At 50.4% G+C, this 20251-nt stretch overlaps 2 protein-coding genes across 3 annotated transcripts in view; one reads left to right on the top strand and one right to left on the bottom strand.

Annotated features, from left to right (window-relative positions):
- Positions 1–793: 793 nt before the first annotated feature.
- Positions 794–12549, bottom strand: POLR3C (RNA polymerase III subunit C). Of its 2 annotated transcripts, none has more exons than XM_044991127.1 (15): positions 12395–12549; positions 11644–11810; positions 10650–10905; positions 8275–8460; positions 8017–8105; positions 7472–7576; positions 6814–6906; positions 6000–6080; positions 5439–5490; positions 5265–5325; positions 4350–4500; positions 3419–3520; positions 2384–2433; positions 1383–1532; positions 794–1054 (listed from the first exon to the last, which is right to left on the bottom strand). In XM_044991127.1, exons 2-15 carry the CDS (start codon positions 11788–11790, stop codon positions 973–975), a joined length of 1605 nt encoding a protein of 534 aa, XP_044847062.1. In that variant the 5' UTR covers positions 11791–11810; positions 12395–12549; the 3' UTR covers positions 794–972. The 2 variants fall into 2 exon arrangements, with proteins under 2 accessions (XP_044847062.1, XP_044847063.1); XM_044991128.1 differs by having other exon boundaries at positions 11644–11801.
- Positions 12550–20251, top strand: part of RNF115 (ring finger protein 115) — a 40285-nt gene continuing 32583 nt past the window's right edge. The window contains exon 1 of the mRNA XM_044991129.1: positions 12550–13050. Coding sequence (XP_044847064.1) covers positions 12964–13050 — 87 coding nt within the window. The 5' untranslated portion in view covers positions 12550–12963. The remainder of the gene's footprint in view (positions 13051–20251) is intronic.

The raw sequence follows: 20251 nt of genomic DNA, 5'->3' as shown, positions 1-20251 counted from the left end.
TTATTCCTCCTGCTAGCAGTGATGGGTGAAACCTTAGGGCTTCGTGCCTCTATCTGCAGCCACCGGGGGGCAGATGTGATTGCACCCAGGGGCAGATCTCCTGTTCCTCCACTGGGGCAGTGGTTCTCAACCTGTGGGCCATGGACCATGTCTAAGGGGGCCGTGAAAGGTTGTTACCATAGGACAGTGGTTTTCAACATGGGGATCCACAGCTGATGGCTAAGATTTCCAAAGGGGTCCGGCCCTCCGTTTGAAATTTTTTAGGGGTCCACTCATGAAAAATGGTCAAGAACCACTACACTAGAGGACAGTGAAATAGATGCACTAGGGAGAGATGAACCTAGCGGATAATAAAAACATGCCCAACCAGCACCCTGTCTGATGTGTTCAGCTGGCACCACGTCTGATGTGTTCAGCTGGCACCACGTCATGACTAGATTTCCACTATACTCTGACTTTTCTGCAGCCTCCTGCTATTTTCCACCACCATGTCAAACCTCTCAGTCATGCTGCGGCTCTGGCTGCACTGCAAGCAACAGGTGCGTTTACACGGAGACCGCGATCTTGCTATGAAATCCTGCTGCAGACCAGGCACAGATGGGGTCCCCAGGCTGGGCTCTTCATGGTCAATTCCAGACTTAGGAGGCTCAGTGGAGAGGTTTTGCAAGGAACCCTGCCCTTCAGACTCAGCGCAGCATCCCGGCAGCTGGCCACGGGGTGGCACTCTCCCCAGAGCGGCCACGGACTGAATGGGTTATATACCATCCCCACCTCCAACAACCCCCTCCGAAGCTAATCAGCACAGTCAGCATTTTATTTCCCCTCCAATCACTGTTAAACATACAGTAAAAATAAATAAAAACTCAGAACATCTGTCTGAAAACTCCCCCCCGCGCAGGAAGCAGACAGTTCCACCCAGAGTGCCATGATGGGCGTGGTGAAAGGGACGCAGCCTGCCAGCAGGGGGTGCCCTCACAGCTTCTTCACAGTGCTTTCGATGTACGACTCCAGCACAAAGATGGTTTCGTCGACTTGATTCTCGCTGGCGTCGATCCTGTGATTTTAAGGACAAGGAGAGGGAGAGCGTCACAGGCCGAGCAGCGCGTGTCAGTGCTGCCTTGTGCTTAGCGGGAGTCTCCCAGGTGAGCAGTGCAAAGCTATTTACTAACAGTCATGCGGGCGGAGGGGAAGTGGCCTTGTCCCTGCTAATATGGGGAACCTGACGACGCAGATGGAGAATGCAACTTGCCCAAGAATAGAACCAGGAGTCCTGACTCCCAGCCCTCACCCTGCTCTGATTAGACCCACACTCCCACAGCCAGGAATCCTGATTCCCCATCCCCTAGACCAGCCTGCCCAACCCTCCCCACGGCACTGCTCACTTGTTGACGTTGCGTTTGAGGTTCTCCAGCTGCTGGCGCTCCGGGGCTGTGATCATCTCCTCGATCTCCTGCAGCTGCACCTCCTCGGCGCCTGTGGCCTGCATGGACGCTAGGATGGCCTCCACCCGCTGAGACTTCTCCAGCAGGCGCCTGGGGGCGAGGCAGACAGCGTGCACTTGAGTGCCAGTGAGACGCTGAAGCCCGTACCCATCACTCAGGTTCGGGCCGACCGCGCTACTCGCAAGGGGCCAGACCCAATCTAGGATCCAGGCAGGTTCCTGCCTGTCTTCAAATCCACGTGTCTACCTCCCCACACACTGTCCTCATCAATAACGTCTCCTCCTTGGCCCTCCCTTCGCCCATTCCCCCGGGGCGTGTCTTTATTCCTCTTCCCCTCCTACCCTGCAAACTCTGGGGGTAGGGGCTGCATTTGCAAAGCGTCATGTGCACCAGCAATGCCCGTGGCTGTGCCAGACGCGCCAGGGCCTGTCTCGGCAGGGGTTGTTTGTACTGATGCAGCTCCCCAGAGGGGTGAATCCCCCCCTGCAGATCCTTGCACCCAGGGCACTTCCCACTATTACAAAGCTGGAGTGAACCACATTGGCTCAAGCCCTGACTGATGCTGGGGCAGGGTGTGTGTGTCTGTGTGTGCACTCCAGGGTGACCATCCCAGCATGGATGATATTTATCCTTAACCGCCCTCCCTGCAAAACAGTCTTCACTGCCATCCGTCTGTCTATCTTTGATGCTTATTGGGCACCAAGACCCAGTTGCTCCAAGTTATTTAGGCTTCTAACTCCCAGTGGTAGCTCGGTGCCCAACTCCCTTGGAGGCTCTGGGCCCCACTGCTCTAGCAGCCGGGTACCAGCTAAGCCCCAGCTTGCTGACACTTCCCATTGGTGAGCCCCTCTAGTTACGAAGGCCATGCCGGAGGCCTAAGCTACTTGGCCCCAGCGTGATGACTCGGCCCAGGAGCTTTCGGCCTGCTTAGCGCGACTCACTTGTTCTCCTTGGTTTCGTACTGTCGCCTTTCAATCAGGTTGGCCACACTCTAGGGAAGGGAAAGAGAGGAACAAGAAGCAGGGTTTGGGGGAGGGATACAAAGAAACAGCACCGTCTGATTGTGCGTTCAAAGGGGGAGGAGAGGGGAATACTGGGCCCCAAAACTGGCTCCTGCCGGCTCTCAGCCTGCAGAGATCCTCTGCCCCATGAGCCGCAAAGACGGGCAGAATCGGGGTGGGGGATGGGTTTTATGCATCTGCTCCGGCTCTGGTCTCTCTGCAGATAATTCTTGTGCCATTTACAGGTCCTGGTGTGGAAATCCGTGTTACCTTCACGCACAGTTGCCGGGGATGGTGTTACAGGTCACAGACGCATCGGAGAGGGTTTATCACCCACCCCGAGCATGAGCCTCTACCATCGTGTGGGAACTGCAGCCTCGTGCTCTGAGCCTCTCGTAAGGGAAGCAGGGTCAGGCTAGGTCTATGCTCGGATGACAGCCCTTCAAGGCAAACCTAGACAGAGCAGGGAGCGGTGAACGCGATGCCCAAGCACAGCAGCAGAGGGCACTGTGCTGCGAGCGGTTGCCTCTGTCAGCAGAGATGCAACACTGATCCGCTCTCTGTGATCAGTAAAGAGGCACTACCATCACCAGCCTCCTGGGCAGGTGTGAATGCACCGAGTGACATTGTGCCTCCCTACAGTTCTCCCTGCCAATTCAATGGAATGCTGGACTTTCCATTTCCTGTGCAGGGCAGCTGCGCACCATCAACCCAATCAAGGGGGCTGCATTTCAGTGGCTGAGTGAGCCCCGTGTCACTTTTCCCCTCCGCCGGTAAATCGCTATGGGATGAAAAGGGGCCAGGATGGTCAGCTCAGTGACTGTGCACCTGGGAATGGTTTTCTCCATGTTGCCGGGTCCCTGACGACCCAACTGCTGTTGTGGTGACGCGGAATCAGAGAGGGAATAAACCAAAGGAGTACAAGGGGTGCGAAGGACACAGTGTCAGGTGGATGGCCAGGGAATCATCGGGTACCTTATAACACCGGTGCAGCAGCATCCGCGCAGAGGACAGCGTGTTCACTGTGTACAGATAGAAGGTCCTGGAGGGGGCGTGGTCGGGAGTCTTCGGAATCTCCTGTTTGCGGGCAGGAAGGAAGGAAGATTGTAACGTATGTGTCAGCCCTCCAGGGAGAAGGTATCTGTCTGTTCTCTCTGTGCACTCCTTTCTAGCTTCCCCCAGGGACCCAGCGATCGTCAGTCTTTGCAAAGAGAGAGAGGGCGTGTGGGGGCTAGTGGTGTGACCCTGACCGCTTACATCCTTACCACGGCTCCACCAGTAATTCGCCATGTGATCCTGGGAAAGTCGTTGCACCTTTCCCGGCCTCGGCTCCCCCCGTGGCAAACTGCAGGGAAGGGCACTTGCTAGTGGCAGCCTGAGGACCAGTGCTTGGAAACTGTCCAGTGACACGTATTTCCCGTTACTATTATTCGTTAGCAAACCAGGGGCTAGCCAGCCAGGGGACCCAACAGCTAGGGGAGAGCAACTGAGATCACAAAACACTTGACAGATATTAATGAAATCAGCTTTCCACTCCCCAGGGAGACAGGGTAACACTGGATCCATTGTCCAGGTCTATGAAAACGGAGGCAGAGAGAGATGAATGACCTAAGAGTTCTGATTCCTTTGTTCTAATGCTAAGCAACACTCCCTCCCAGAATTGGGAATGGAAACTAAGATCCCACCCACTGCTCTATCCACTAGACCACGCTCCCACCCCACAGCTCGGAATGGAAGCCAAGCGTTCTGACTCCCAGCCCCCTGCTCTGATGGGGATGCAACCCCGGATTCCCAGTCCCCCGCTCTAGCCACCTTCCTTCATCTGCATTCATCTCGATGTCCTGTATGCCCTGTTTGTGGCACACTCCGCTCACCTCTGGGTGACAGCGCGAGTAGGAACGCTCACCTGTAAGGACACAAAGTTCTCGGACAACATTTTATACAGCATGTCCTTTGCCTCCTTGGCAGGAATCATGGCAAAATCTTCCACTTGTTTTTGTTCCAAATGCTTCTTCCGCAGAAGCAGCCGGAATATCCTCGCGCAACGGGAACCAAATCTAGATGGGGGAGGAACAAACCAACTAACACACAACTCTGGGGAAGAGACACAACATCAAAACCTAGACCCGCTGCACAGGGGCATCGGAGAATTGAGAAGGTTCCTACATTAACGCTGCAGAGGAGAAAAAGCATCTTGTGTGTGTTGGAGATGGAATGAAGTCCTGACTTCAGAGCCACAGGCCCAAACCAGGTCAGACCGCTGGTGCTTTGAGTCCAGGACCTGGTCTCTGGACCAGCGACTGATGCTTTAGAAATGCAGGAAAATGATACGCGTCTGAGAGTTAATCGTGCAGATGTCACTAAATCTTCACTCAGCAATGTTCATTTGCCTAGTTCCTGACATTCAGGCTAGCTAAAGAGGGAGCAGCCAACTCATCACAACTAATGTCACCTTCCTATCTGGTACCACCCAGGAAGCCTTGAAACCATGAATACTTTCAACATCCAGCTGGATAATGTGGGGCCTGATCCTGAGATATATCAGTCACTAAAACTGATGGGAGTTGGGAGGGAGCTTTGCACCTCTCAGGATTGGATCCTTCCTTCCTCCCTCCCTCCCTCTTCAATGAAAGGATGGAGACTGTGGGTGATAAAGGACGGTTGTAGCTGTGTGGGATATGGACAGACCAGGTGGGTGACATCATCTCTTTTACTGGACCAGCAAATATTGGTACTGCCTCACCCACCTTGTCTCTCTGATATCTGTGCCTTGGGCAGAGTAACAAGGGGGCTAACAAGCCGCAATCGAGCGTTGCTTTACCTCTCCTGTACGATGGATTCCAGAGTTGCTGTTGCCAGAGTCGCAAGGGCCTTGTGGAGATCTGAGCCGTACGTGTCAAGGTACCACACATGAATTACCAGGGATCACACCACGCTCAGTAAGCCCCGTGACCAGCAGTAAACTGCCCATAGTAGATTTCTCAGTAAAGGATACTGATGACATACATACCGCCCCCACTGTCCCCGGATTTACCAACAAACTCCAGCTACAAGGAAATAAAAGGGTTCAATGTATCCAAAGACTATTATAATTCTGATACAAATTGAATACCATTTGGAGCAGAATGCAAGTTTCTTAAAATTCCCCAACCTTAATGGTTAGAGGATGTTTCCAAAGCCTAATGTTAATAGTAACAGTCTCATGATGTTTAAAGGTTAATGAGAAACATGTTTTTCTTTTGCATTTAAATCTTCCTCCTCCCAGCTGCAGCCATTCTGACCTAGGGCAGGAGAACTCCAAGATGAAATCGACTCGAAACAGAAGGTAAAACTGACTAGTGCCTGTTTTCGCTGTCCACGCTGAGTGAGGTGAAGAAACCAAAGCCCTGATCCTACCAACGCATAAGCAGGTGAACAGCTTTGCTTATGCAGGTACCACTCACTTTAATGGGGTCCACTCACGTGGAGAGGACTGCATGATTGGGGCCCTCAATCAGAACTGGACCAAAGGCGGAAACCCTGTTCAAACCCAAATTATACATAATGCATTTCTTACCGGATCATCAGCTAGCAAAGTGAGATACTGATCCAGAATTTGTTTCACAATGTTGTATCCTGCTGGAAGAGATCTGAATATCTGTGGAATAAAAGAACACCCAGAACATACGTGCTATTCGCATTTAAGATGATAAAAATAAACAGTACTTAATTCATTTGGATATCAGAGGGCTTTACAAACATGTGCTCATTGATCCTCAGAGCCCTGCTCCACGGTAAGCATTTTTATCTCCGTTTTACAGAAGGAGAAGCTGCGGCACAGAGAGGTGAAGTAACTTGCCTGAGGTCACACAGTGAGTCAGCAGCAGAGCCAGTCATCAATTCATAGATTCCAAGGCCAAAAGAAGTCACTGTGATCCTCTAGTCTGACCTCCATATAAGAGGACACAGAAACTCCTGAAATAATGCCTTTCTGAACTACAGCAGATCATTTAGAAAAACACCCAGACTTGATTTAAAAACTGCTAGTGATGGAGAATCTGCCACGACCGCTGGTGAGCTGTTCCAATGATGAATTACCCTCACGGTTAACATTTCACACCTGATTTCCAGCCTGAAGTTGTCTAGCTTCAACTTTCAGCCATTGGATTTTGTTAGATCTTTGTCTGCCTTGAAGTCTAAAACGAGTGTTCAGCTGGGTTCCTGTGCCATTCAATAATACAGTGTCTGGAGCTTGTTCTGTGTCGAGCATCAAGAGGTCCTGGTCGAGGACATGGGTTGCTAGCTGCTGCCACAATGCATATAACAGCGAAAGAAATCCAGTTATCCGTGTCCGATTACTATGGAGTGCCCCAAGTTCTGCAGAAACTCACCTCGTTGGAAGACAGTGGCTGCGTATAAGGTGCATTGGAAGATGTAGTAATTTCACTCATCCTCAGCATAGTCCGCACTATTTCACTGCTGGTCTGTTTCAAAAGGAAGGAAACAGCTTTTAGGCCTTGAAAGAATCTCTGTTCACATGACGGAAGAAGAAGAATTCCCTTCCCCCGTCAAGAACCAGGGTGCTCCAATTTCAGAAATCAGCCTCCAGTAAGATCTAGGTTGCATTAGCCTCCTTCCACTCATCTTAGGCTGGTCACATGCCCCACTGAACTGCCAGCAAGACCATTCCATTGCAGGGGAAGTGAAAGATGCTCTGGGAGAGCAACATATGGGCTTAGCAGCATGGATAACAGGCATGTAGGAATTGATATACTGGAGCAAACAGCTGGTGCATCTAGGGCAAAACTCCCATTGAATAAAACGGGAAGAAGCCCTCGGTCCAATTCCTGTCTGCAGCAGCAACCAATGCCCGATATTTCAGAAGAAGGTGAAATATTCCTTCCTGACCCTTGTAACCATCAGCTAGTACCTTGAAGCATGAGATTTGAAGCTTTTAACATGTAACTGTCAAGGTTGCGATCACCCAATTCCCCACTCCTGCTACCTGGAGTAACCCAGCTGAGGAAGTTCCCGATTACGTCTGCGTACCTGGTCCATCCTGTTGGCCACGGCGCTGACTATGGCTTGGTCTCGGAAGTGCTGGTGGAACCGATCGATGTTGGCTTGCCAATAAATGCCGTCATCGGGCGGGGGCTGAGGAGAAACGGGGAAGAGGGAGAAGGAAACGCTGAGGCTGGTTTACTGGCTGCAGAGCCAGATGCTCGTCTGAGGAATGAGCACCGTCAGCAGGGCAAATTCTGAGGGGTGCTGAGCACCTGCAATGAACCCTGGAGCTTGCTGGGAGCTGCAAGTGTCTCGAATCTCAGAAGAGTTGGAACAACGGGAATCGAACCAAGAAGGGGAGGTTACATAGTGGATGACAGGCAGACTGTCCACACCAAACAGCCTCTTGAACAAAGGCTGTAGAGCAGCCTCATTCCCCCTAGGGTAGGCACTGTGGACTCTGTGGTCCCTGCTGGTCTTCACTGGCTATTGACCCAAAAGGTCAGATACTGGAATAAAGGACTGCTAAGATCGCAGAGATCATCGCTGGTCTGAATGCAAGCCAAGGAGCAGCAGCGGGTTAGCAATACCTCTTTGCTGTCTGCATCTTGTTTCTGCCTTTTTGCCTTGTGTTCACCGTTATCTTCATCGTCAAATGATCTTCTCCTTTTCCCTTTCCCTGCGGGCCAAAGACAGGGTTTGCCTCTGAATACCAGCCCAGCAGTCTTGCGTTCAGGTCAGAAAGCTCCCAAAGCCCTTTGCTGAGTACACAGAGATCACCCCGAGCATTTGATGCCACCCACCCACATTCTAAATGCAAGCTACCCAAGGAGATTGACAGCTCTCACCTATGAGATTCAGGTTGGGGACCATGTACATGTCCTTCTCATTAACCGCCAAAGTGGGCACAGGAGGTGGTGGCGCATCCGAAGTCTCAGTCGTTTCAGGGGCCATTGGGCATCTCTGAATGAAGTGCGTGTCCGCTAGGCGCACAAACGTGTTGGAGACTTCACCATAGTCCATGGTTTTCCCATCTGGGCAAAAGGATACCAAGGAGAACATAATGGATCATGATCCCAAACTCCAGCTGCTCCTGCACCCGCGCGGGGATCAGGCCGCACCATCGTCTTTAAGAGACAAACAAGCAGGGCTGCGCAAGAGAACGCTCCATATTTGATGTGCATTTAGCACCTTCCACCCACTCACTCCAGCTGACTTCAGACCTTGGGCCAAATCTGCAAAGGCGATGGGTGATTTCGGGTGCCTCAGTTTCTAGGTGGCAACTAGAGACCCCTTAAAGGGGCCTGAGATGGGCCAGGCAGGTCTTTTTAATGTGTCACAACTTGGGCACCCAAAAATCACTAGTCACCTTGAAAAATCTTAACCCGTCTTTCTCCCCACCATGCTCGTAGCATGAGTCTGCTCTCTGTCCCTTTGCAGATCTCACAACTGCTGGTGCAAGAACCTTCTCCTACGCTGCTTCTACACCTGAAACATTTCCTGTATATTCCTGCTCCACTCCCCACCTCTAGCAGGGCCCTCTCTCAGCCTCTCTCTTTGCCACCATCCACAGGAGAGTCTTTCTGGCAGCTTTTAGCAAATTCCTGAATCTCCGTCTTATTTCAAATCTCACCGGATAATGCAGTTTGTCTCTGATGCCTCTTAACTTCTCTCATTATCGTCATTTATATTCCAGCAGCACCTGAGATCAGGGCCCCATTGCACTAGGCACTGTATGTAGTGAGACTCTCTGCCCTGAGGAGCTTACAATCTAAATAGACAAGACAGATAAAAGGCAGGAAAGGAAACCGAGGCACGGAGTGGGGCACTGATTTGCCCAAGGTCACCCAGCAGGTCAATGGCAGAATCAGGAATAAAACCTGACTCTCCATGCAGTGCTGTAGTCACTGCACGCTGCTCTCCCCTCTCTTCCTGTTTAACTCAGTGTTTGTTGAGACACAGCTTGTACACCAGAGGCTATAAAGCTCCATTGGATTATACAGCATTGGTGTCTTTTAATCAAGCGGAGCCACTAATATAGTTCAGTGAACAACTATGACTCTGGCTGGCCAGTTGAGGTTTTTCCCTTTCATAGAATCTCAGGGTTGGAAGGGACGTCAGGAGGTATCTAGTCCAACCCCCTGCTCAAAGCAGGGCCAATTCCCAGACAGATTTTTGCCCCAGATCCCTAAATGGCCCCCTCAAGGATTGAACTCACAACCCTGGGTTTAGCAGGCCAATGATCAAACCACTGAGCTATCCCCTCCCCCCGAGGGAATCTGGGAATATCTTTCTTCCCAGATATTTAAGGCCTCCCACATTTCTCTTAAGAGAAAGATGCAGTGGAAACACAAAGATTTCCACCTCTTTGTAGGCTACGAATCAAGGGAAATAGTTAAATGAGCAGAACAAACTTAGGTCTGTTGGAGGGACAGACACGGAGGTAAGGGAAAAACAGATTCAATGACTAATACATGTGTTTTCCATTTTAGTAAAATTCAGCCTTGAGATGAGAAATATGCAGGAAACCAGGACTTACATTCTTTGGAATCTACATAGCACTTGTCATTGGGTAAGTGTTGTTACTCCCATTTTACAGATGGGCAAACTGAGGCACAATGAGGGGCAGTGACTCCCTCCAGGTCATACAGTGAGCCAATGGTAGAGCAGAGAATGGATTCCCAGGTTTCCTACCATGCTGACTCTACACTTGTCTACTGATAGAAGGATAGGGTAGAAGAGACATCGAAATAAATCATAGTCAAATGGTCCAAGCACAGGAGCCAGTTCTGTTCCCAGCTCTGATAGTGACTCACTGTTTGATCTTGGGCAGTCCCCTCCTCTCCCTGTGCCTCAGTTTCCCCATCTACAGAATGTGGATGATGATATTGACCTCTCTCCTGGAGGTGCTTGGGAGTGTCAGTGTTCTGTACAGCCCCTAGAGGATGCTCCATATGGACCTGACCTAAAGCCCACTGAAGTCAATGGAACGATTCCCATTTACTTCAATGGACTTTGGATCAGGCTCTATGTCCAGAGCCCTCTTCTTCTGCACAGATCCTGGAAGCCATCCAATCCCCTTTCACTGCGTACAGAACCCAGCCACTCTGGTAGCATGAAGTATCGGCCCGGCAGCCCCAAACCTTGCCAGACAGATGATAAGATGCTGCAGCAAAAGGTTTCAGCTCTATTTCTCAGCTATCTCCATACCGCTTTGGCTCACCCTCCATAGTTTCCGTCAGCCTGTTCGCAACCTTTCGCACCACAGCACTCATGGTCATTTTGCCATTCAGCAGCAGCTCCTCCACGATCAGCTCGCCCATGTCGCTGTAGAGGGTCTTGGCAGTGTAGATGTAATGTGGATACCGGAGGATCCTCAGCACCCGACTGCATGAAGCTTCGTACTCCACAAAGCCTCGCTTCTGCAGCTGGTAGGTCACCAGGTTGTGTTGAATGAGGACACAGAGAGCTTTCTTAACCTGCACATGCCAGAGAAAGGAATGAGCCACGTACTTGGAAACTTAGCATAGTTTATATGGGGGAAAACAACCATCATACTTCAGGGCTGATCACCTCAGGGATCAGGAAGGGAATGCCCCTCCGCTTAGGTGCTTTATCTCCATCCATAGTCTCAGGAATGGTCATACATTCCCCAATTAGCGCTGATCATTTACAACCTAAGATAAAGCTATTGAGCTGTTCACCAGATCATCTTTATTGTGGGAGAGGGAAGGGTGATGTTTGAAATTCCCCAGGGGCCCCGGGCTGCCACAGAACTAAGAGATGGAAAAACATACAACATCTCCTCCTACTCGAGGCAGGGCCTGAGAATCTCGACTGTAGTCCTGATTCACTGTGTGATTCTGGGCCAGTAAGTCTCACCTCCTTATTCTCCAGATGCTGCACTAACTTCAGGGAACTCCATCTCTTGTGCACTCCACTCTCTATAAAACTAAATTAGACCACCCTCCTTCCCTTTGCCCTTCGGTGGAGACTTAAGAGCTCAGAACCTTTTCTGTTAAAGCCAACGGCAAAACTCCCATGGATTGCAATCTGTACTATTTATGAAACTGATTTGGTTTTAAGGAGACATGTTCAAATTCTGATTTACCTTTTGCAAACACATTTAGAATAACAGAATTCTTCAAAAGCACCAGAAATGGTGACTGACAAGTTGTAATGAGCGAATAATAGTTCAGTCAGTATTCCAGACATACCTGATCTAGTGACATCCCTGTGTCGTTGGCAATCACTCTCAGCGGCTGGCTGCCTGTCTTGATAAGATGAGTCCCTATCTTTTCCACAATCTCGCCAAAATGTTCTTGCAGCAGGAGGGAACAGAGTTTAATTTCTGCCTGAGTCATCTTGCCAGCAACTTAAAATACCAGAAGGATATGGGAAAAGGCATTTATGTTATTAAAGTTCTTATCAGGTGATACAGGCAAGCGCAGGAGATTTGCTGATTGGATGCAACGATTTTCACCTCTCTAGTCACCTGTTTGAATTGGCCTAGATCAGTGGAGACTAAAAGCTGTTACCGATTCATGCCTGAAATGAATCTGGTGGGTTTGAGGCTAAGCCTATACCAAAGCTACCATCACAGCCTGCCCCCTTCTTGGCAATCTAGGCAGGCAGGCACACCTGCCAAGGACTGAATGAGCCACAGCATGGGACGTGGGGCCAGGACTCCTGGGTTCTGTTCCCAGCGCTGGGAAGGGAGAGTGGCCGAGGGGTCGCAGCATGGGACGTGGGGCCAGGACTCCTGGGTTCTGCTCCTAGCGCTGGGAAGGGAGAGTGGCCGAGGGGTCGCAGCATGGGACGGGAGGAGGGGCAGGACTCCTGGGTTCTCTGCCTGTCCAGCTGCCTTCGTGGGACAGCCTCCACAGTTCGATGCCCCCTGGCCAGGGAGGCACTCCTCCCCCCGCCGCTGGCTGCCTTGGGGGCCCCACCCCCGGTGCCCTCACTCACCTGGGGCCTCAGCCTGAATTGTCTGGGAGGAGGGGGGTCGATTAGGCCCACGCAGCAACCATAGCAACCCCGTCCCCTTCAACTTCCGGCTCAGCGCTGATTACTTCCGGTCACTTCCGACCGCTCCGATCCCCCCTCGGCGGGGGACCCGACAGTCAGAGCTATAGAGACTCTATCCCTTGTCCGCTAGAGAGCACGGCTATAATGGGGCCGCTCTACGCACACCCCTGCTCGTCTCGGTGGTAAGACTGGCGCGCTAAAGCGCAGGCCATCGGTGGAATTTACCGGGCGACGCTCTAGCCTCACCCTCGCCCAAGTCTCGCTGGCCAAGTGGAGGACTTGGGAGACGGAAGAACCGAGGGGGCCGCTCTACCTTGCAGCCCTCGCGTCTCGCTAGCCTGGTGGAGGACTGAGTCCTCCGGCCCCCTCCCGGCGGAGCACAAGCGAGTAGGCGGAAGTGGGCGGCTAGAGGGGCCTGCCGGTCGCTCTGGGCGCGCGGGCCCTAGTCTCGGCGTTCCCCCGCGGAGGACTGACGGCAGGCAGGGAGCCGGGGGAGGGGGAGAGAGAAGATGGCGGAGGCCTCGGCAGCGGCCGCCGTGTCCCAGCATCGCTTCTTCTGCCACAGCTGCAAGGGGGAGGTCAGCCCCAAGCTGCCGGTAAGGGGCGGGGCCAGGCCCCCGGGCGGGGGGCGCGACCCCCCCGATCCCCCGGGGGGGGACCAGCAGCCCCCCGTGAAAGGGGGGGGGTTAAACCCCGGTCCCCTCCCCCGTGGGGGGCTGGCGGGAAGGGGGGTTAAACCCCAATTCTCCTCCCCCCCTGAGGTGGGGGGGTTTAACCCCCTCCGGCTGGGGAAGCTGCTGGAGTTTAACCTTAAATCCTTGTTCTCGGGGATGGGGGGGGGGGCGCAGGCAGGAGGGGTTGAACCCCCAGCCCCCCCCCCGCGTGAGAAAGGGGGGGGTTAAACCCCAACATGTCACCCAGGGAGAAAGGGGGCCCGGGCGGGCGTGAGGTTTAAACCCCTAAATCTGCCTTTTCCCGAGAACGAGGGCGAGTATGAGGTTAAACCTCAATATTCCTTGGGGGGTTAAACCCCAACATATTCCCTGAAGGGGGGGGCAGGCCTGAGGGTTAAGACCAGCTTAAGGGACAGGCTCCTTCTTCCCTCTCCCACCTGAGGGGGTGGGGGGTGGGGGCAAGAGGAAGGGGGGGTTAAACCCCAGCACATCTCTTGGTGGTGGGGGGGCGGGGGGGGTTGAGTGTTCCTCCAGTTGAGCCCTCTAATCTGCACAGCAGAGAACTGGAAGGGGAGGTCCTCGTTCAGCCCCAGATTGTCCTTCAAAGAGATGAAGGCACGAGGGGATAACACCCCCCCCCCCGTCCTCCCCCGCTTTAGTGTTGGAGAGGCTGCCAGGTTAAACCTCAAGCTTCCCTGATGGGAGGAGCCACTACAGTAGGGGGGGGGTGTGGCGGGCGGGAGCTAATCCCAACCATCCCCATGGAGAGAGGGGGGGTTCCCTTTGGGAACACAGGGAAGGTTAAGCCCCACTGAGAGTGGCGGTAAACCCCAGTTCACCCTTTACGGTGGCCCCAGGTCTTCTAGAAAGCAAGGGCACCCATTCTCCCTACTCTTGAGAGAGAGCTGCTGGGGGAGAGAGGCAGGTACCCAGTGGCATAGAATTGTAGGACTGGAAGGGATGTTGAGAGGTCATCTAGTCCAGTCCCCCGCGTGGAGGGAGGACTTCCAGTTCTCATGGTGAGAAGGGCAATTTTCAATTCCCTGGACAGAGGATCAGTAGGGCCACAAGCAAGGGAGCCTTCATGCCCTAGGAAAATGGTTCTCCTTTTGAGTACCCTCTCTGGGTGTGCGTATCTCAGTAAAATAGCCCCATATCTCTTTGAGGTTGACGTTGTATGCGATGTAGTCGGGGGCCGTGTCACAGCTAACACCAGCGGTTCTGCGATAGGGTGGCGGGGTCAGGACGAGTCCAGTCTGAGGTCTCTCCATTTAGATCCAAAATGGTTAGAGTCAAAGGGTGTCCATGTTGTGCTGCTGATATTCTAGTGATGTCACAGACCGTATCTTGGTGACCTCCTGTCCTAGGAGTGTTGGGGAGCATAAGGCTATCTGAGGAGAGGAACAGGCAATGCAGCTTGACCAGATCAGACCAGGCATGTAATACCTTTTTTGCCTGATATATGGGAATGTCTGGAGATTCTTTGCTAAAGGGGTCTGCGCCCCTCCCCCCCCGTGCCTAAGTTTCCCTACCTGTACAATTAGGATAATACCCACCTACCTTCTGAGAGAGCAGGTATAGGAAGATTGTGAGGATCTTAAAGTTTGTGATGCGCCTTACGATTCTCAGAAGAAAGAAGCTAATGAAGACCAGGGTGCTGCAGCAAAATCTCAATGATCTGGACCCCGAAACAGGGTGATGTCCTCCAATTCCTGGGGATTTCGTAGATGGGGGGCACCCTTCAGTTATCCAGACTGATTCAGCATCCCCCTGACATTTAGGTAAACGAGGTAATGCTGCGCTATTGTTCTTCCCCTCTGCACCGTGAAGGGAGGTGAGAGGGGGCTTCAAGGATTTTTTTTTTTTACTTTAAAAATCATTCATACATGACATGACTGATGATCCTGAAGATTTCTCTAGCTTGCGTCACGGGTAGCTCACACCTCTGCAACTGCATATAGTCCTGTTGAGATTTACGCTTGTCCATCAGAAATGCAAATCGATCATGTATTTCTCTGCTTCCAAACCCACCCTACGGCCCCTCAAGTGTAGCTAGTAGCCCTGCATTCTGGTGTTTTCTCTTCTCTCTCTCCCCCTCCCAAATCATGTTCGGTTCCCTCTTTATACTACTTGCCTCTCTTGCTGACTTATGCAGTTTTCCCTCCCATGTTTCAACTGTCCTTTGTTGTAAAGAAACGCTGCCCTAAATTGCTCACGACCAATTCTTTTCCGTGACTGGGATTAAGGATTTCCTGATGCCATTAGTGCATTTTTTGGTATTGGAACTAAAACTCCAGGCCTAGTATGTCCATGCATTTACATGTCGCGTTGTTGTTCGATTGTTCACCATGTAAACAGCTTAGCATTGGCTCCTTTTTTTTTCTTTTGCTTTGATGTATATGTCCTACCCTGGCCCCTTTATTTCTAAATCAGTGTCTTCAGTTTTGCTCTGCCTGGGCATTAGAGCTTCTGGACTCTTTGTAAGGCTAATGGTTTGACCTGGCTTTTATTATTATAATTAGTAGCACCCAGAACCCTAATTGGGATCAGGGTTGCATTGTGCTGGGAACCTGTCATCTCCCTCTCTGTTTGTGGACACTGTGTTGTGCTCTTGAACATTTTCTGTCTTCCACCCCGCAGGTGGCTCCATGTCAGGTATTCTTGAGGATGATACGTACTCTAGAAATGTGAGATATTATTACCCAGACTCTATAAATAATATGTTCAGGACTTGTACCTGCCAAACCAACTAATTGTTTCACCTTTTCAACCTCTCCACTACAGGGGTGACAACCTCTTTATCTCTCCCTCTTCCGGTCACACACCTAAGCTGATGGGAACCTGCTTGAGTTAGGGGCCACCCCACTCTTTCAGTCACCTCCTCAAGTTCTCAAGCAAGGGATCTCCCGTCAGAGTCCCAGGCAGCCACTAAGGAAGGCCCTGACGTGCCTTGTCATGTCATATTTCTGGAGTAGGACTCTTGCACTCTTCTGAAGGCCAGTCATCATGAATCAACCTGTGTTTTGCAATCTCTGGTTGAGGCAAACTTTCCTTAAGGAGCATGAAACTGGGAGGAGAACGCCTTAGTTCTAATGATGCTCTGATACTGATTTCCTTTGTGTCCTTGGGCAAGTCACTTCCTTTCTTCATGCCTCAGTTTCTCCATCTGTAAAATGTGGCAAACATTGGTCTCATGGGGTGATGGGTTACTGTTTGTAAAGGGCTACATTAGGACTTGCTTTCAGATCTCTGAATTATCCAGTAGAAGTACATGGGCCTGTTTACCTCCAGATAGGATGAGATAGCTCAAACCAGTGACTTGGGCCTGGTCTGCACTCAACTTAGGTCGACCTAGCTGCTTCGCTCAGAGCTGTAAAGGGCATCGTGCCCTGAGCACCGTGGTTAGGTTGACGTAAGCCCTGGTGTAGATGAGGCTGAGTCGATGGAAGGATTTTCCCGTTGCCTTAGCTACTGTATCTTACAGAGGTAGATTACCTGCTTTGATGGGAACCCCCTTCCGTTGCTATAGTCTATGCTGCCCTGCTACAGTGACCCAGCTGCAGCATCCTAGGTGTGCTGCTGTAGCACAGACCTGGCCTAAGCCTGAGAACTAAAGACTGAGAGTCAAGATTTCTGTTCCCAGCTCTGCCAATAACTTTCTCTGAGAGACCTCAGGCAAGTAACTTCCCCTCTCTCTGCCAGTTTCCCCTCGTAAAATGGGAAGTTTTTGTGCTGCTTTGGTGTGATCCTTAGATTAGGATAATGCCATCTTAAAATAAAAATGATGTCTTTTGAGAGAGATTCTGAGATTGCTTACATAGTGGGGCGAGGAGGTAATCCTTTATACCCGGAGTAACACGCTGCTGAAAAGTGTGAGGCCATCTCCTCCTTTTGAAGCAAGTGTACAACTTCCATTGGTGCTTACTGCATGGACAGGCCTCAGGTAAATCTCCGAGAATGTCAGTGGGACAAACAGATCTTGGTGTTGTGCTGATCTTCAGTGTAGCTGTGAATTGTCCTCTATTCAACAGCAGCGTTGTTGGGATCGACTGTATATAAAAAATATTTAAAATCCACTATTTCCCATCTCTGCCTCCTTCACCAAAAAAGAGCGAGAGAAAGGCAAGCAGTCCTTGAAACAAACCACGTCTATACATGGCTGGAGCTGTTCTCCTCCCAGGGTGTCACGTGAAGGCTGGCTGGTCACTGACACGCACAGAAAGCGTTAACGCGTGTTGGATCTCAGTAGTAATGTTTCCATAGCTTCTGTAGCATAACTGCTGTGCAAGCCACCATTGGCTGAATGTGGCCTGGTTTCATTTGGAGCGGGGGGGAGGGGGGGAGAATAAACCATGTTCCCTGACTGCCATTTCAAATCACGCTCTCTGCTGTATGCTGCAGGTGCAAGTCATGTTGCAGCTGCAGCCCAGTGGAGATGTTTTTATTTTAAGGTAACGGGATAACTCATCTTGATTAAACCCAGCACGAGAGAGAAATCAGGAAGGCTTTTCAGAATTCCAAGTTAAATATCTGCGGTGAAGCGAACTGCTGCCATATGCTTTTTAAAAACAGTCTTCCCCCCCCCCCCCCCAGTGGCCCACGTTACAATGAATCTGCGGCTTGCCCCTCTCTCGGGTCTTCTGTGATCCTGATCAGTTAATGTCGTCAAAAATCTCATGGCCCTTTTTGTCAGGGATAGGTGGCTGACCCTGGCATCTTGATCATCCCCCAGTTGTAGTCCGAAGATATCAAATCCCTGCAGGTTCATTTATGTTGGGGTGTGTGTGTGTGTAGAGCTTCCCTTCACTTAACATTTCTCCACTCTTGTAAAGCACTTTGAACTCATCCAAAGTACGCTAAAGGTTATGCTAACTTCCCATCCCGAACTGTTGTGTAGGGTTGCAGCGCACTGTTAAATGGTGGCCACATGTCGCCACGGGTTTGACTGCATTTTAGTGATGGATTAAATGATCCTGGTGTACTAATTCTTTTAGCGCTGAGAATGTGATCAGCACTACGCAATTCAAATACGCAGAGCGGTCGGTATAAAATGTTGGCCTCATCGATACTACCTCTATAACCAAGTCAAGGGTACAATACGATTGCCCCTTGCATTGGTGACAACACAGTTAACATGTGTAGTGAGGATAGAATCTGCATCCCTCTAAGTCCTTGTATTTGGGTAAAATCCTTGTGAAGACAAGGCAGTCTGTAGTTTTCACTCAAGTTAGCGGGTGAAGTTAAAGACTTATGGAGGAGCCTGGGGTTTACCTTGGCTTGCAAACTCATGTGAAACTGCAAACTGTCTTGTCTTCATTAGGATTTTGCCTCATATTAGCTAACTTGAGTTATGATCACATCTGTTTTCCTAGTGAAGACGTACCTCAGCTGGGCTAAAACACTGGAGCGTTCAAGGGTTTAGCTTTGTTCCAGGAATGGAGTCAGATCTTGTGTCCCCTGATTCAGCTATGTTGGTGGAGCAGTACTCTCTTTTGGGGAGTGAAAGGTGCTGAAGGAATGTAAGTTCGTTACCCCTCATCACATCAGAATTGTAAACTAGGAAACTCTACTTTTTCCAACTTCCCCAAAACTGGCTTCCAATGTCATCGTCAAAGTAGATTTTAATCCCACAGCCTGGAATCCCAGTGTATGGTTAAAAGAAACTTTTGAAATGTTTTCCATGTTAATATTAAATCTGGCTTCTTATCATATGAAAGAATGAAACTTTTTTACTATATGCAGTACATCAAAGTTATAAGGTAAATGCGCTAAGCAAGAGAGGGGAAAATCCTATCTAATCTCATCTGTGTCGGACATAGGAATAAACTGGTTGATTCTCTAAAAATTCTGTGACCCATATCCCTTAAATGAATACAGTCTGTCCTGCGTTGGTTGACGGTAGCTTTGTGTAGGGAAACATTTTCTAATGGCTACCTGAGAGCAGTAAACTTATTAGAGGAAAAAGATTCACAAGCTGTGCAACTTAGTCCATCATGAATTGGCATCTTCCTTTAAGCTGGACTCTCTTGACAGGTTTTTCTTTCTGGTTCTAATGGGTTTTTTTGTTCCAGAAGAATGCCTGTAGTAAAGGCTACGCTGGATGGGAGGCACCTGTGCCATTTCTGCTGTGCTCCGTTTAGGTTTGAATAAGGAATGCCTGCAGTATTAATTAAAAAGGTTCAACTCATCTCAGGCCATTGGGGCTCAGCCTTTCTGAGAGTGCATTGCAGGCTAAAATTTCTGCAAAATTGTACAGCTCTGAAATATTGATTGGGGTCAGGACACCCTTTTAATAGAAATGATCCCAGGGCACTTTACAAACGTAGGCCCTGATCCTGCCCATGCTTAAAGTGAATTCCCGTTGACGTGAACACACGAGTAGTGCTATGAAAATGAATCAGCCTGCTCGTGCTTAAAGTTAACCACGTGTGTGTGTGTTTGCAGGCCTGGAGCCTTGGAGATGGGTCCTGTCGCCCTTTATGCATGCAAAATTGTCACAGATCGCAGGATCAGTACTTTTATCCATGCAAGATGCAAGCTATATGAGATGCAAGATGTATATGGGGCTTATTTAACCCTTGGGTGAACATGGGCTCAGTTTTAGCAGCGTGAAGTGACGCTGCACAGCAGTTTAAAACAGGAAGTGAATAATACCATCTCCTCTAGTTTTAGTTGGTTAACTTTTAAGTAGGCAAAAAATACTCACCTGTGTTGCAGGCTGGCCAAGACACTGGGTTAGGTCACCCATTACTCTTCTACCTCGAAGATAGTTGGCTCACAATTAAAGGGCAAAATGTACTTCTGTGGTGTCTCTCTCCATAGGAATGAATTTTGCCAGACAGAGCACATCAAGGTATATAAGGGGTAGGAAAACAACTACAGCATTGAACATACGTGTAAAACGTGAAATACATAGGCTAGACAATAAAGTAATAGCAGTTAGCTAATGCCGTGGCTCTAGGGAAAGGTGGTAGGACCCAGCAGGCTCCCGCATTCCCGCAGGTGAATTGCATACGTTTGCATCTTGCTACAAATCTGCAAAGCACTTGGTGCTGCATGAGGAAGAGAAAAACACCGAGGTATCGAATAACCATTATGACAAAGTTCAGGTAAATGCAATTGC

This window comes from Mauremys mutica, chromosome 17 (assembly GCF_020497125.1).
Source record: "Mauremys mutica isolate MM-2020 ecotype Southern chromosome 17, ASM2049712v1, whole genome shotgun sequence".
NCBI lineage: Eukaryota > Metazoa > Chordata > Testudines > Geoemydidae > Mauremys > Mauremys mutica.
The sequence above is the reverse complement of the archived record's forward strand: the minus strand, read 5'-3'. Positions and strand labels throughout refer to the sequence as shown.